Source organism: Plasmodium gonderi, assembly GCF_002157705.1.
Source record: "Plasmodium gonderi DNA, contig: Chr14, whole genome shotgun sequence".
In the NCBI taxonomy this organism is placed as follows: domain Eukaryota; phylum Apicomplexa; class Aconoidasida; order Haemosporida; family Plasmodiidae; genus Plasmodium; species Plasmodium gonderi.
The window spans coordinates 141,998-159,939 of record NW_021628939.1 but is presented as its reverse complement, the minus strand read 5'-3'; the positions used below and the strand labels follow the sequence as shown (position 1 = coordinate 159,939).

The 17,942-nt window shown below is 24.9% G+C and overlaps 5 protein-coding genes across 5 annotated transcripts; 4 read left to right on the top strand and 1 right to left on the bottom strand.

Moving 5' to 3' along the window:
- Positions 1–240: 240 nt before the first annotated feature.
- Positions 241–972, top strand: PGO_140230 (gap; the record flags this gene model as incomplete). Its single annotated transcript, XM_028690017.1, has 1 exon — positions 241–972. One exon carries the CDS (start codon positions 241–243, stop codon positions 970–972), a length of 732 nt encoding a protein of 243 aa, XP_028545818.1.
- Positions 973–4,151: 3,179 nt separating this feature from the next.
- On the top strand, positions 4,152–5,069 carry PGO_140220 (hypothetical protein; the record flags this gene model as incomplete). Its single annotated transcript, XM_028690016.1, has 1 exon — positions 4,152–5,069. One exon carries the CDS (start codon positions 4,152–4,154, stop codon positions 5,067–5,069), a length of 918 nt encoding a protein of 305 aa, XP_028545817.1.
- A 2,666-nt stretch (positions 5,070–7,735) lies between these two features.
- On the top strand, positions 7,736–8,879 carry PGO_140210 (Plasmodium exported protein, unknown function; the record flags this gene model as incomplete). Its single annotated transcript, XM_028690015.1, has 2 exons — positions 7,736–7,816; positions 8,022–8,879. The coding sequence occupies 2 exons, from the start codon at positions 7,736–7,738 to the stop codon at positions 8,877–8,879; spliced, it is 939 nt and encodes a 312-aa protein (XP_028545816.1).
- Positions 8,880–11,463: 2,584 nt separating this feature from the next.
- PGO_140200 (Plasmodium exported protein, unknown function) lies at positions 11,464–12,403 on the top strand (the record flags this gene model as incomplete). Its single annotated transcript, XM_028690014.1, has 2 exons — positions 11,464–11,589; positions 11,828–12,403. The coding sequence occupies 2 exons, from the start codon at positions 11,464–11,466 to the stop codon at positions 12,401–12,403; spliced, it is 702 nt and encodes a 233-aa protein (XP_028545815.1).
- A 3,290-nt stretch (positions 12,404–15,693) lies between these two features.
- On the bottom strand, positions 15,694–16,467 carry PGO_140190 (hypothetical protein, conserved; the record flags this gene model as incomplete). The annotated part of the gene is made up of 2 exons (XM_028690013.1): positions 15,694–16,189; positions 16,394–16,467. 2 exons carry the CDS (start codon positions 16,465–16,467, stop codon positions 15,694–15,696), a joined length of 570 nt encoding a protein of 189 aa, XP_028545814.1.
- Positions 16,468–17,942: the final 1,475 nt, after the last annotated feature.

Genomic DNA, 17,942 nt, shown 5'->3' with positions numbered 1-17,942 from the left:
CTACGCAGTATACAGGGTTTGTTTGCTAATATATATGTATATGTATGTCTCTATAGATTACCCCCCAAATAGTCTATACTAACATAGGTTTATGACCTATTTTTATGTACATTGCAAAATAGGTGTCACATTTAAGAGTTCATTATTTTAAGATCATTTAGAAATAATTTTCATCAAAAACAGAACTTTGCATTGTTTTAATTTTTTTTTTTTTTTTTTTTAATGACTTTTTTCGTAAAAATGAAAAATTCAAGGAAATATAATTACAAGAGAACATTTCTCTTTGCTACTTTATCCATAATATTTTTGTGTGCTGATAATCCTTTTTTCAAATCTTGTACAAGCGTAGTGAATAAGGGTTATCAGGAATCATGTAAGACAATGAAATCATTAGAAAGAACTCTTGCAGATGGAGAAGTACAAGGTGTATTGCATACGAGGGATGAATTAATTAATCTTAGGAGAAGATCTATATATTCTAAGATGGATAAACTTATGGATTGTTTATTTAGAGGATTTTTAGATACATTAATATGGGTTACAGATGAATTTTACAAATCTAATGTAAATGAGGTCGTTAAGGATGATACAATGTCAGGAAAAATTATTAGAAAACAAATGTACACAGAAGGTATTACTTTATCGAATAGAACTGTAAGTAATGAAGCTCTTAGGACGAAGGAACGCCATAATGAAATTATAGAACAGGGAGTTTCTTATGAAGTAATTAAACGTATGATGAAATTATACGAGCTTGAGAATAATGTATCTAAACTAATGATGAAAAGGGTCACGGATCCCAATAAGACTGAGAGCATAGATAATATCCTCAGTGTTGAAAAAATAAAAAACAAAATTAAGAAAAAATTAGAAACAACTGCTTACAAATACGATGAAGCACTACTTGATTCATTATCATACAGAATTATTGAACGAATTAAAGACATATATACGGATGAAAACATTATTTAGAAATATGTTCGTTTAAGTCTTATGAGCTAAATTTTTTTTGGCGTGAAAAAGAATCGATGATCATCTTGTCGTTTTGCATATAATTGTAGTAAATTAGGAACTGTGGCATGCTCGATAAAATAAGCATATGCATTATATATGTAATATGTAATGGTACATGTATGTGTTTGTAATGCTATCACGTCTATATCTATCTATATATATACAGAGATATAAACGCATATATATGATCTTGTATCTCGCATACACACGCCCACCCCCTTACTATATTTAGCATATGTGTATTCCCTTATATATATTTCTGTGATATGAATAGCAGCAAAATACGCCTCTTTCTGCAAAAAAATATTAGGATAATTAAATAATTAACCTAAGCTTTTTTGCTACAACATGCTTTGGTAAATTTAATTAAAACGAGATAAACTAATCTTGTTTATTATTATTCTTGCTATGAATCCTTTTTTTTTTTTTTTTTTTTATATATATTTTATGTTTATGTAATTTAATAATAAGTTTTAATATTAATTGGATTCTATTTTTGTTGTTATCCTGTTTATTTGTTTGTTTTTTTTTTTTTTTTTCCCCTTTTAAACATGCGAAGTTTATTTGATGTTTATCATTTGTAATGAGTCATTTTTTATTTTTTAAGTAGTACATATTCTATTTCAATTAATTTTTTTTTTTTTTTTTGAAATAAGTATGCACATTCTGAAAAAATACTTATAATATATATTTTGTTCCATATAAAAGGCATAATCTTTATGTATGAAAAATGCTTAAAAAAGGAAGAACTAAATTATTATATTATGCAGAAAACAAACTGATGCATTATAATAATATATATAATTAAAATTGTTAAATTTTTCTTTTAATTTGGAACAGTTTATAATAAATCCTTCTTCAACTATTCATATATATATTTAGATATATGTACATAAAGCTATGTATATGTATGTCTGAGTGTAGTTATGTATGATTAAAGCTATACTCAAGGCCTTAAAAATTAAACGTACTATATATAACCCCAAAGCAAACCCAGTTTTGTTGTAGAATTTTCAATTAATCTCAAAGAAAGTAAAAATAAATTTTTTTTTTTTTTTTTTTTTTTTTTTTTTTGGTATTATATATAAGAATGAATAGCTTATTATAAGGTAATTCTAATACAGCTATTTATTCTTATGAATGCTGAATTTACAATATTTAATTGAGACAAAATTTTTGAATTTATGCCAATTTTAATTAATGATACATAGACATTAATGTAGTAGAAGGATAGCTTTTACAAGTACTGAATATTATTGTTGCTTTCAAATAATTATATTTAATAATAAAACGTTTTCAAATATTTTGCTTTCTCCAAAAAATAAAAATTTGATGAAATTAAAAAAATTGTCATATATTTATTAGAGCTATAATGAACGTTCACTCATTCAATTTAAACTATTTCTACGAATGTCACAGAATTGTTACTGAAGTTTAATATATGTCTCTACATTATTTGATAATAGGTCAACTTCATTTTTAGTAAATGAAAAATGTTTTTATAAAAGTTTTTGCTTGTGTAAATGTAAGAAACGAAACACTAGTGTTTTTATATTACCTATTTAAAAAGGCACTTTGATGTGTAAGTGTTAACAAGTTCATTCGTTATTAATGATTCGTTATTAGTTTAATAATGTTATGGATGGTGTATTTTTTTTTTTTTTCTCTCTCTCTTTTTTCCCCTTTTTTTTGCGTACACAAAAATGTAGTACAAGGGGAAATAAAGCGGTTATTTATATAAGGATAAAAACTCCTCTTAGAACACGAATTAACTGTGGTGGACTTATATGTTAGGGAGATACACATAAATATATGTGTATGAAGAAATTTAAAAATGTAAAAATATACAAAATGCAAAGTATAAAAATACAAACGTACATTATATGAGTATACACTCGTAGATGAATGGTTTATAGGTAAATCTGAATTAAAGACTCTTCTTTTTTTCTTTTTTTTCTGATTATTACATTTTTAGCACTCTATATTTTTATTTATATTATTTCTTGGTGTACGTGAAAAGCTCAAAAAAATATAAACTATATTTATGTGTATCAATGGTAAATAATTAGCTCTCCTTCAATAAAAAAATAAAAATAAATATAATAAGAAAAACAGAAGAAGTAGAACTTTTCTTAATTTTTAATTTAGTATGGAATTATAGCGCTATTCTGAGGTAATGCTAAAATGCTTAGAGAATCCATTTTTATTAAAAATATATCCTTTTTTTTTTTTTTTTTTTTTTCTTCAGTTTTAACAATTATTAAATAACATATTTATTTTTTTTTACAAGTTGAAAAAGTGGTGTGGAGTATATATAGCTATACTGTTCGGTTGTATGCAAAAGTACACATTTTTTTTAAGGATAACAAAAACTACTCAAAAAAAAAAATAATAAAAATAATTTTTGCATGCTTTTTACATTTGTGTGTCTCACCAGAGATTAGTGAAAACACGTACATCTTTGTAGAGTGTACTTTTAGATACATTAATTATGAATGTACATTTTAAGAGAGAAAAAAAAAAAAAAATTAAAATAATTTTTGCATGCATTTTACATTTGTGTGTCTCACCAGAGATTAGTGAAAACACGTACATCTTTGTAGAGTGTACTTTTAGATACATTAATTATGAATGTACTTTTTAAGAGATAAAAAAAAAAAAAAAAATTAAAATAATAAAATAATAAATAAAAATTAGAGGTGTTATTAATTTTATTTTTGAAAACATTTTCACACCCTTACACAATACCAATAATAGAAAATATATACTAAAATAACTTTTAAAATATAAAAATCTATTAACATAATATCATTTTCTTCATTATTAATGAATAAAACCTTTAAATAGTATAAAGAATAAGAACTTTTTGAAAGTTAAAATTGCATACTTTTGTTTATTTTTTATAACATACCACTGGATTTAGTAGTACATTTCACATACATAGGTCCCAAAGCACAGTGATAGCATTTTATGTATATCTTTTTCTTTTTTTATTATTTATTTTAGTACTTTACTTTTTGTAGAAAATAAAAAAAAAATTTTTTTTAATTTTATTCATTGTTAAGATATTTTACACATATACGTAAGAGCTGAATATTCCCCTTGTATGAAATACTTGTGTGCATACTGATAAAATAATGAATAGAAATCACCCTTACAGAAAATATCCTGGAAATGCCGGGGATAACCAATGGATACATAATGGATATTTTTTTAGGCGCGTGAAGACGCCTCGACAGTATAGTGATGAATATGATGACGAGCCAAGGTGGAATGCTGGGCAATTTTATCATGGATATAATGCACAACGAGGTCGTAGAGGTTATAATGAGGACCCTTATTGGAATGCGCAAAATAGTGATAATGAACATAACTTCATACCTACAGGGTCTCAGCACTTTGGTTATTTTGGATACAATTTGAGAATTGTGGGTATTACTCATGAGGGGAAGAAGGGATATAATGTGAGAATTGTGGGAAGTTATCCGGAAAATGATAAGCTGAGTAAATTTGTTAATAGTCCTTTTATATCAAAACTTATAAATATGTGTGACGTAGAATTCCAGGCAACGAATGATTATATGCGTTATTTATCAAGCTTAGATCGTGATAAAGTAATGGTAATAAGGGCCATAGGTAATTTTGAATTAATATTAGATTTAGTTAACGCTTATGAAAGAAAACATGGATTTACATTTTATAATGGTAATACTAGAAAGAATATTGTATTGAGAATATCTAATCGTTTAGCTTTTTATTGTGCAACTGAAAGATTAACAGAAGCCTACTGCAATCAAGTTAGGGAAAATATTGCTATGGAGCGAAAATCCATTCAAGAAATTTGTTTAAAAATAGATGATGAAATTAGAATTGGTAAAAGAATTAGAGTCGTGAAGGGTAAAGATGAAAATAGATTTTTTGTTGAGTTATGTGGTGTAGCTAAGAAAGCAATATTAGCAGAAGATCAGTTTTCCCATGCTATAAATAGAGCCAATGAGTTCCTAGATGATGTAATGAATTCCACTATTATTGTTTTTCCCAAAACATTCCCATAATTTCTGATGACGTGTAAAATGGTAGTAACTAGTCATCAATAAACTTCTTTAAAGATGTATAATTTCTTTAATTGTTTTAAGGAGCGGATGATATATATTGTGAGTTTCTTCATCTTGTTCCTGTTTTTTTTTTTTTTTTTTTTACATAATTTTATCAACTTGCACTAGCGAAGCATTGAAATTTTGAAAATTCAGAAAAGGTACGCGTTAAAAATATTACCATTTATGTGTATATGCTTGATGTATATTTACACTTATATGAAATCTGCAATGTGTGAAAATGTGAGCATATGTGCAAATTTTATTAAGAGTTCTTTTATTTCATTTTATTTTTTCTTGAGCGCAAAATTTTTATACACATTATTTACTTAATATTTTCCTATTATTATATTGAGAAATTACACATTCTTTAAAACTAGCGAGTTTCATTAAATTGTTGTTATAATAGGAAATGAAAGCAGTGCATATCTATTCATACATATAAATAGATATACACGTTTAGAATTAGTATAATATTGAAAAAAGGGGTTCGTTGGAATGCGGTGAAAACTTCTGTTTCTCTTAGAAAAAAAAAAAAAAAAAAAAGTGTACCACAAAGGAATAATAACAGGTAGGATGGAAAATGTACATTTCCTGTTACAGGAATAAGATGTTTACATCTTTTCCAAATATAGACTTACATTGTATGATATCGTATACCTTCATATAGCACATGTTGTTGTGTGTTACAGTGTAGTAGCTGTAAGCTTTTATATATCAATATTGTAAACGTGTGTATAATAGTTATTTAATTTTTGCAATGTGCTACATGGGATGTTTTTTGTTAAACTTAAGGAATGTCATAAAATTTTGATGGCCTTTGTTTTTTCAGCGATTAGAGATTTTTTTTTTTTTTTTTTTTTTTTTTTTTTTTGTGTTTTTTAAATTGTAAATTAAAAATTGCCATTTTTTTTCCTTTTTTTTTTTTTTTTGTATGTGTTTTTCAAATTGTAAATTAAAAATTGCCATTTTTATTCCTATAAATATATCACTAATATGTAAGGGGAAAAAATTACACCACAAACAAATTTCTAACTTAAAATGGTACACCTTTGGGTGTCCAACATTTTTTTTTTATTACATTTAATATATTTTTTGACATAATACCATTTTATTCTTTTTTTTATTACATTTAATATATTTTTTGACATAATACCATTTTATTCTTTTTTTTATTACATTTAATATATTTTTTTGCCATGATACCACTTTATTCTTATTTTATTTTACTTTTTTTATGTTATATTAATTCCATTTATAACTGTGTTTATAACGTTTTTACTTTTTATTTTTTCCGACTTGTCGATTTTATATGTTTACATTTGTGGGAATTGACACATTTGTAATTAAACTTGGGAAGTTCTACGCCATTTTTTCCAAGTTATATATTTTACATGTTTGTAATAGCATATGGAATATTTAGTTTTTAGGTTTTATATACAGAAGGGTTTGAATGTATAAAAACAATGTTGAAGTGTCACATGTAAAAATAGGTGTTTTATAACATATGGGGGATAGTAAGGGGTGGAGAAAGTAATTTAAACCAATTTCTATTAAGCGCTTCTACTTTGAATATAAAAAAAACTCTTCATAATTTTCTTCCTTTTGCTCTCTATTTTATTTATATTTTAAACCATTTTACTGAAAGAACTTAAAATAGGTAGGGGGGAGGGGAGAAGAAGCTTTTTTATTATTCTAAAATGTGATTAAAAGGAAAACATAATGATACAAATGCGCATACTACATTGCTATTGGATTACCTCATGCACTTATGTTCATAAAGTCCTTAATATGTGATAATTATGTGTTAATTATGCGAATTGGGGATATATATTTCTTTTATAGTAAAACTGGACATTTATAAATAATACACATCATTTATTCGTTTGTTCAAACATTTATTTGTTTTCCCATACATACATTTGTTTGTTCATACATTCATTTTTTTTTTTTTTTTTTTTTGGAGTAAATTCCTGAATTTCTAGTGTAAACCATCATGTATATTATTCATGCGCTATTTATTCATATATTATTATTATTATTATTTTTTATTTTATTTTTTTTTTTGGTGCATTATTACTATGTAATGTGCGCTGTGTAAAGCATTGTATTTAAATAAACACGTTTTCTCAAATTCACCTTGCTAAAATACTACTATCAATACTTGTCGCCTAATATTCCCATTATTTAGTAATATTTTTCAACTTAACTGTTATTTTGTGATAACATATTTTTCCTTAGTTATATTTTGTTCTTTATTTATTTTATTATTACTACTATTACCCTTTTTTTTTTTTTTTTTTCCCGCGTAATTTTTTAAATATATTTATTTTTTCTAGTTTCTACTAATTAGAAGAAGTACGTAAAAGAGAAGTTATTAGGAACTTAATTTTAAGTATAAATAGTAAAATATCTTTTATCGCATAGTAATGAAAACTAAAATTTAGATTTTTTATATACATACTTTTAAAAAATTGAAGCAGTAAATATAACAACAAAAAAAGATATTATATTATATCAATCTCCCCTCCTAATTTTTACAACTGTGAAAAAATTACACATATAGAATTTTCTTGAGAAAATTGTTATGATAATTATTTGAAAATATTAATATTTTGGGAAAAAAAATGTATAGAATTTTATTCTGTATTAAAATTTTTCTATTTACACTCTTCATTTGGATATTCCGCGCTGCTTCTAATTATGAAGTAAGAATAAATGAAAACCTTTAGCAGATTTGGCTAAATTATTTATATGTGGATTGTTGTATATATGCATAACTTTAAGCATTTTTCCATTTCTGCAAATATACAATATATTCTCCATAGTGCATAACAGCATGAGTACCCTTTCGCGTTTTTGGAAAAATAAATATATGTTTCCTTTGCACAAATTGTTTAATTCACCTTTTAGGTTTCATGTTATGACTTAAAGGTTAAGGCAAAAAATGCGCAAAATGATGCTCAGTTAAGAACATCTAGGCTACTATCATCAAGCGAACTAGATGTAGAAATAGAAGAAGAAATAAATGATAATGTAGTTGATTCACAGGAAATAGCTTCATCATCATCAAGTTCATGCAGTTTAGGTAGAAGTAGTGAAGAATTTGTCCGAGAGAGTAGCCGAGACATTAGCCAAGAAATCAGACGAGACCTTGACCGAGAGAGTAGCCGAGACATTAGCCAAGAAATCAGACGAGACCTTGACCGAGAGAGTAGCCGAGACATTAGCCAAGAAATCAGACGAGACCTTGACCGAGAGAATAGCCGAGACATTAGCCAAGAAATCAGACGAGACCTTGACCGAGAGAGTAGCCGAGACATTGACCGAGACCGAAGCCGAGACCTTGACCGAGATATTGAATCATTTAAAAAATACATAGCAGATGTGGCAACAAGTGATAAACCATTTAAGGAAAAAATGGACGATACAAAAGCTTATATCAAGAATATGGATCCAAAGGTAAGAAAAAAAATTAAACAAGAAATTAGGGACAAGGTAAATGAGAGTGAACTTAGTAGACGTCGAAGTAAAAGTCCGAAAATATGTCGTAAGTGTAAAGGAATGATTGATAAATTATATTATGATGATTATAAAATGATGGTTAAAATGAAAAAGATGGAAAAAAGAACGTCAGCTCTTATTTTTGGAACTGGTGTCCTATCTGGTTTATTAGCTTTTCTTTTAATACCCTTTGAATTAATTACATGCTCTGGAACACTTTTTGCTTTGGCATTCGTTCTACTTATCTTTCTTTTGAAGAAGATTTAAACAGGTTGCAACAGTAGATGAAAAAATAAAAAAAAATATAAATTACAAATAAGTTTTTTTTATAAATTTACATTGTTCCATATGATAACAAAGTTGATGTATTACATTTGTTTATAAGCAACATATTTTAAATAATATAAAATTAAAGAAACTAAAATTCCTAATACTTAAAATTCACGAATGAGTATTTTATACAGGTGCAAAAATTAATTATTAGTTGAAAATGTAAGAACATAATGCATATTATATTTATTTTTCAATAGCATTTAAAGACTTTAAATTATACACTACTTTTATAAGTGATTACATAAACGAAATATGATTATCTTTTAGTACTTGATTTGTGACAGCATACTTTTGGAATTTATGGAATTGTGTAAAATTTTCATTTCCAATTATAACATTCTTGTTTTTTTATTTTAATATGAAAGGATAGCTTCGCTTTTTTGCAATGATATATGTGTGTCTGTCTAATTGATGTTTATTAAAGATGTATATTTTTTTACACACATTACGAACCAATTCTTATGAGATCATTACATCATGCTGAGTTAATTTACATATTTGTGATTACGATATTGTGCTAATATTTCTTTATATTGAGTTTATGTGTTTCTATCGAGTTAATTTTTTTTTTTTTTTTTTTTTATGATGCTCATTTTATTTTATGTTTTTTTAATAAAATAAAACTACATGTTTTATCATATTTATTGGACACATTTTTTTACACACATAATTAATGAACACATGAGTTGAACCTAATAATCATCAGCACTCCATTTTGAAAAAATTGAAAAGGTGGATCGTTATTATGTGTATACATATACATGCATTTGTATGTATAAAACAAAAGGGTTTACAAAACATGAGTGTGAACTGCTGTTTTTATATTTTTCTTTATACATAATAGATAAATTTTTATTGAATCTTTAAAATAGACATAATGGTTATGACCATACACATGTGTTAGTAAAGTGGATATAAAATAATTTCTTTTCACTACAAAGAAAAAATCATCATCTTTTTAAATATTAAAACTATTTCGTTATGCAACTATGTATATGCGAGATGTGTTTCTGCTTTAAAGAGTATTTATCTCCTACAATACTGAGATTTTTTTTTTTTTTTTTTTTAAAAAAAACCACAAATATAAAAATTTTCATTTCTGGAGTGCAATAAATATGTCTTATAATAATAGTGTAAGTAATAACTCCTAGTTGCCTTTTTTTAATGAAACAAATATATCATTATGTCAATAGGATGAGTATTCATTTCAATTTATCCTGTTAACACATTAATTACTTTTTAATAATGTAAGAATGGTTTGTAACATATATATATTATCGAATAAAAAATATATTCTATGAGACGGGTATAAAATATAAAAACAAAGAAAATATGTTAATTTTGATCACGACAATTTATATATTATAGTATTTTTTTTACTTTAAAAAAAAAAAAAAATAAGGTATATTATTTTCATGCAAAATTGCCCTTCCCTCTTGCGAATTCATTAATTTTTTCTAATTTATAATAATAAAATGCACGCGTTTGTATAATCCTTAAATAAGAAAAAAATATATTGTTTCAAAAACTTCAAAGAATAGGCACTTTTATTTTATATTTTTTTTTTTAGTGAATTTGTGGTTATATTATTTTTCATTTCTAAGGTAGTTTTATTTTGATTTAGTCATATAGGTAGTGCATTCTGTTGTCATCTATTTATTTATAAAAATATAGAAAATATAATTATATGTATATTTTTTTTGATTAAACATACTTTTAGTGCATTTATGAAGTCCAAAAAAATGCAGGATTGATTATATATATATTATAAAATGCAGAGTTTAAAAAAATCTATCTATTAGGAGTTAGCTAAAGCTGTATTGTTTTTAAAAAAACTAGTCGTTTTATAATAAAATAAAAATATACTTAAATGCGCATGTAGCAAAAAAAAAAAAAAAGGTGGGCGGGAAGACCTGAAGTTTAGATAAAAATTAGTTACCCTTTTTGCATTCATATAATAATATAATAACAAATATTTGGAATGCATATGCCCTCTTTTTAAGGTGATTACATTTTACTATTTTATTTTTATGTAAAAAGATTAATAAAAAATGTAGCGCTTTTGATTTTTTTTTAAAAGCATTTTTTCTCTACTGAGTAATAAGAATTTTTATTTAAAAGATATAAAAACATTAAATTTTTATTATTACAATAAAAAGAATTGTGAAAATCTAGTTTATATAAAAAGTAAAAATAAATATTATAAAATTAGGAAAGCATTATCTTACAATTTTATTATATAATATATACTTGTTTTATATATATAATTTTTAGAGGTAAAAATACATTTACAGGAATGTAGCATTTTTAAGAAATACATGTTTTGCTTTTGTTTTCTAAATAAAATCATGAATAATTAAAAGGACATTTTAATTTACACTAATTTTTAATTTTCAGATTTTAATTATTCTTACATTTTGAAGTAAAAACAAAAAATATATTTTTGAAAAGTAAAGATATCCTTTCAAGCAGCACTAAGACCTATAGGTACAATAACCTGGTAACTAAAAGTTTAAATATGGCTGACACAAAGACTTTGAGTAATGAACAATCAAAAAAGGGAAAAATGAATTCAATTCTTTTCTATTCCAAAATTTTCGCTTGTACCCTTTTGATTTGGGCTTCACAATGTACCTATAACAATGTAAGATTATATGTATAAAACCAAAAAGTGTAAAAATATGTTTATATGTCTACAATTGTGTTTTTTTATTCTTCTTCATGTTTGCAAATATAATTGTGGATTATATATGATGTCCATTATATATAAGAAAAGTTAAGTTCATGCTTATGTTTTATTGATATTATGCTGCCCTCTCTTATGTACAAAACACATTTTCATCTTTCATTTTTACATAAATTTTACCTATTCGTATGGTTAGGAATACACGGAAGGGGGTGTGGTATATTCAGCTTTAAACAGATCCTTATCAGAAAATGCTCCACGTAGAAATTTCCCACAAGGCACACGTGGACCATATATGCAAGAAGGTGTCCATGATCAACAACACCCATCAACTTCACATGGTATGCCACAAGCATCTACATCTGCACCAGCTTCTGATTTAAATATCGACATTGAGAAAAAGTTAAAAGATTTAAAAGATGTCGTTTGGGATAAAGTCGAGAATGCAGTTGAATGGAAAGCTATTGCAGATAGCGTAAAAGATTATGTCAATCAAGTAGATGTAAAAATTGAAAGCAAATTATTTGATACAGTTAACAGAGCTAATAATGAGAGAAGAACAATGCAAAACCCAGACATATCAACAAGAGCAATAAGCACCTTTTCTCAGAATTATACTATAATAACGCCACCTCTATTATTATTAACTTTATCTATTTTAACATCAGATAGATGTAAGAGACATTTTTCTAATATATTGTTGACAGCTGTTTTAGTAACATTGACATATATCTTCTTTAAATTAAAAAAAATGGATGATAATAAAAAATAAAATGCAAATGTTAACCAGAACTTTTTAACAACAATAATAATGTTGGAAAAAAGTAAAAAGGATAAGTTGAAAGGTGCCCATTAATAGAAATAAGGTAAAAATATTTTTTTCACGTAGCACAAGAAAAATATGTATTATCAAGGTATATATATATATATATATGTAGTAGTTTATAATAATGTAAAAAACACGGCATGGAAACAATTATTAGGACGTTACTTTTAGAAGGTTTTAGAAATTCTCAATATTTAGAAAGTGTACCCTTTTCAGAGAATATTTTCTAGGAGTTTTTTATTAAAGCCGATGTAACATATAATAAATATTGGAAACTTTTACGTAAAATGTTTTTTTGTAATAATTTTCATGTTTTTCATTAAGGAATTTTTACGCAATATGTTAAGACATCATCATTGTTATACATGATGTGCATATACATTTACTTAATTTTTACCACTTATTTATTACTGATAACATTTTATACATTTATATAAATTGCTGGTGTAGTGTTGTTAAACCGAATACGTCCTCTTAATATGTATCGTTTCTTTTTTTTTTTTTTTTTTTTTTTTTTTGGAAAAAGATATATATATGTAAGTATTATTTTATAAATTATAGTTTTTTCTCAAAATTATAAATGGAAAAATAGTTATATTTTATAACATGTAATAAATTACCAGAATTTTTAAAAATTGGGGAATTATATATATATATATATATATATACATGGAGTTAATGTTCATTAATAACTGTTAACTCTATATGCAGACCTTTTAAAACATGAATTAAAAATAAAAATCAATGACCCGTATAGGTGTGAGCCCCCTGTGCATTTTAATATGCAAGACAACATTTTTTATGTATAGTTTAACTAATTCATGCTTATATAATAAATGTATACTTGTTCTACACAAAAAGGATTAAAACAAATGAGTTGCAAAGTTAGACCGTGTAAAAAAAAAAAAAAGTAAATATTAAACGTTTCTATCACATTTAAGATCAAAACAAATAATTTAATTTATTAGTTTTATAAAAAAATATATTGGAATTAAAATGGGAAAAAAAAATATATTAATACTGGTCTTTGTGGAGTGATTGTGCACGTAAATAAATAAATTGATTTGGTTAGAATTTGCCTTTTTTCACATGATTTTTATTATATTAGCCATAAATTATGTAGTGTTTGAACCACGTATCTATTATATGGAATGTGATTATTAATAGTTTTTTTTTATTAGGAAACATAAAAAGAAAGTTTCAAAATATGTAAGACTAATTGTAGCCTAATATAATTTATGAAGATATTGTGAAAGAGAAAAAGAAAGATGAATAATAAAATCGTGAGTTATTCGAAGAATTCGAAAAGAATTCATTTTTTTCTACATTTAATGTGGTTTTATTTTTTGTTATCCTGTAGAATATCCACGCATAAAATATAGATGCTTGCTAAATTGTTACTCACGATTCTATATATATTTATGAAGTAATCGTTTAGATTTCTCTTTGCATAAGTTTACATAATTTAAGGAATTTCTAATAGAAACATTAAAAGGCTATGTTCCCTTTTTATTTATTACCTGTCATGTTACTCTAAGAAAATATACGACGTGTTCTTTTCAAGTCTATATTTAATTTGTTAATACTATATACAACACAATGTTGTAAGCACGGAACATGTGTTTATGTAGAGATGTCTGTTCCTTTTCATTCATACATATATATATGTGTATGTATTTGACTTTTTTTTCCCTCCCCTTTGAATATCCCTTAGCATGTACACAAGTAGCTGTAATTTACAAATACGAATTATAATATATGGAATATATTACCATTTTCATAACCCTTTAAGTTAAAAATTAGAGCAAAATATTTTTATGTTACGCTATTAAGAGTGCACATGTATGTAGGAAGAACAGTTTTGGTTCATTTGTTTAATTTTAATAATTTTTTTTATTTAAATAAAAGGAACGCTGATTTAAAAGAATAGACACAATGTCACATATAAAAACGTATAATGAAAAAATGAATAAAATTCTGATTTAAGAGAATGATTTGTTCATTAAAAAATTTGGACAATGAATATGGGAATTGATGTCATAACATATCTGAAGATTATCGGAAGCATATTTGTTTTAGATTCTCTGTTTCTTTTTTCCTTTTTTTACTTACATGGATATGTTCTAATTTTGTATGATTTACGTTTCATTCGAGCTGCTTGATAAGTGTATAAAATTTATTATGAAAAATATTTTTTAGAGAACGTTGTTTTTACATAGATTTTATTCTTCGTCTACTTATGCATTTACAAAAAGATTACAATGGCAATAACACAACTATGGAAATATAGCTATAAAAGTAATCTCGATTATGAGATTTCTTAAGTTCATAGGTACCCTTTTTTCTTTAAATTTTGATAAATTTCTAAAGGATTTATAGATAGCTATATTTTTGTGGATACTCCCCAATGCACATCCCTTGAAAACGTGTGTTTAAGATGGCATGAAATAAAAATAATACTATGAATAATTCATTTTCTCATAATAAACATAGTTTTTATTTTTACACGGTAATTTTTTCCTGAATATATAAGCACGATGCATAAAGGGACTTGCATTAAATTATGCCAAAAAAAAAGAAAAAAGAGTTTAAGCGTTTTATACACATACATTTGTATTCATTTACATTATGATATTTTACTTGGACATATATATATATACATGTGAATAATATTACACTAGTACTAATCTACGAATAGGAACTATTCTCAAAAGTATATCAACAAATTAACCAGAAGATTGTCAACTTGCATGGAAATGGGAAAAAAATGGTGTGAGAAAAAGAAAATAAGTAGAACATTTACTCTTTCAACTCTGATACATAATTTTTATTAAGATACTTTTTTTCAGTTGTTAGTATATGATGTGCACTTAAAAAAAGTAATGTAGATTTATATATATTTATGCCTCTGCATAATGGTACTAAGGTACTAAGACTTCACTTTTTTTTGATCAAAAAATATGATTTGGCTTCTATACATTTTACCATATAAAAAAAAAAGTTGTGTACCTTGCATATACACGTTCGTTATTATATCAGTATGGTATGTTACATTCTTCATTATAGTTTCACATACAAAAATATATTTAATTATGACTACACTGTTTAAATATTTCACTATAACGAACATATAAAATAATAAAATTATTAAGCTATTTTACGTTTCCGATTTTGACCACATAAATTTTTATTACTTTATTTTATTTTATTTTTTTCTTATCCCATTTTCGGAAACATTACATTTTACCTAGCGTCTTTGAATCTTTAATAACTTCTTCTAAAAACTGTGCAAAAACTGAATAAACATGGGATATTATGAATGCGATATTAACTTCAATGTTATGTGGAGATTCATTCAAATTATTCAACTCCTTTTGTATGGTGTTGTGTATATGTTCTAAATATTTAGCCCATTTGTTATTCCATATTCCTTCACTCCATGATTTTTCTATATGTCCTGTTTGTTCATTATATTCTTGTTCCATACCTTCAATTGAATCTTTCCATATTGTTGATATTTTGGAACACAATTCTTTTAATTCTTCATCATGTTTGTTACTTTCTCCTATGGATGCAGTGTTATATAAACTGTTATGTTTAGTATTTACATTTAGATCGAAACCTTCTCTATATAATTGATTTTCGAATGATTCTGTCATTATTCTTCCAAATTGTTGTTTTGATAAATCTTCAGCCACATTTTCGATGCACATTGTGCTATTCGTAGTTGTACTACAATGGAAAAAAAATGTGTCAAGAATTTGATTTTGTTTTTAGAACTTTTGCTCATTTACATACACAGGACTGCTACCGTGCACAATGCTTGCATGCATTAAAAGATGCACATATATGATAAAAAAGCATGAATGAAGAACGAAATATTAATTCGAGAACAGAAACATATATTCACACATTGGAAAAAAAAAGAAATCTTACTTTACATTGAAAGAGTAATTATATTTCCATATTACGAGAAGGACAAAGATAATGTTGTGAATAAGGGTTTTCATGTTCACTTTTTTGTTTTTAAAATTTGAAATTTGGGTATTGCTTATGGACTTGTTCTTTGAATTTATTTTTGATTTTTCCATTTTGCTCATGCAATTAGAAATAATTTGTTAATTGTTATGAAAGTTTATCTTTCTATATTCAATATTTTCAAAAATCGTATGGTAACAATTTAGGAAAGAAAATTTTCAAAATAGTTGTAGTATATATTTTGTAGTAAAAACAATTCTGCCTCTTATTAGATTAGAACTACTATTTGCATTTACATATAATATATATATATATATACATACTCTTTATTACTTATTAATTTGAAATAATTTGGAAGCAACGTTCATTTAGGAAAAAATAATTTATAGTAACGGAAGTAATATAACATTATGGTTGTTGTAGGCATTTAACGGATATATAATTTTTAATGTGGACCTTTGTTAAAATTTATACATAGGAATACATTATACATGTATATGTAAGCAATGTTTGCTTTAATATTATAATTCATTAAGACGAATAAACTAACATTAATAAAATATATATATATATATATTTCTTTCAAAATTATATATAATTTTTTTTTTTTTTTTTTTTTTTTTTTTTTTTTTTAAATAATAAACTTTCAAGATATGAGAATAAGTGCACCCATTATCTAAAATCATTTTGTTCTTCATTTAGCAACTGTAAGGAATAAAAGATTATTCTCAGTGCATGGAATTAGCTACATTTTATATATATGTATATATATACTTGCAGCTATTTGGGTTTTTAAATATTGATCGACATCTTATTTAGTAAACAAATACACAAAAAAAAAAAAAGTCTTTTCTTTTTTATAAACCACCATCTTTATTGTGCTATTAGTATTTGATTGCAATATTTTTATTTTTTAACTTCACAAAAATAGGCATTGATAAAAAGAAAAAAATAATTTCTTTAAAATATAGTAATTATATAATGTACTAATAATATGAATAAAAGATTGAATCTATGCATAATGATTTAGAACAACTTCCGAACCATTTTTTTTATACAAAATACTTAGAGCCCTTGTTTGAATACAGTTAATGGAACTTCATAAAACCCGCTAGTCATGATGAACTAAAATATAGTTATATATATTTTTTTTTTTTTTTTTTTTTTGGTGAAGCTCATGTGTATTCTAATAAATTAAACAAAACAGCTGCTAAAGAATGCCTTATTTTAATCTGTTTTACATATAAAAAAATAATCATGGATAAAATAATACATTATTTATTTTATTTTGACTGAAGCTTATAAATTGTTTACTAATAACATGAAAATTTAAAGGAAAAACGAAAATTATAATTTTTTTAAAATGTAAACAATAATAAATATTACTTTTTATGTTGTTTCATGCATGCTTAGATACACGTTTAAAAAGTTTTAATAGGATAATAATAAACTTGTTTAGAAAGAAAAAAACAGCAATAAAACCATTTAAGATCATCATGTTGCGTTT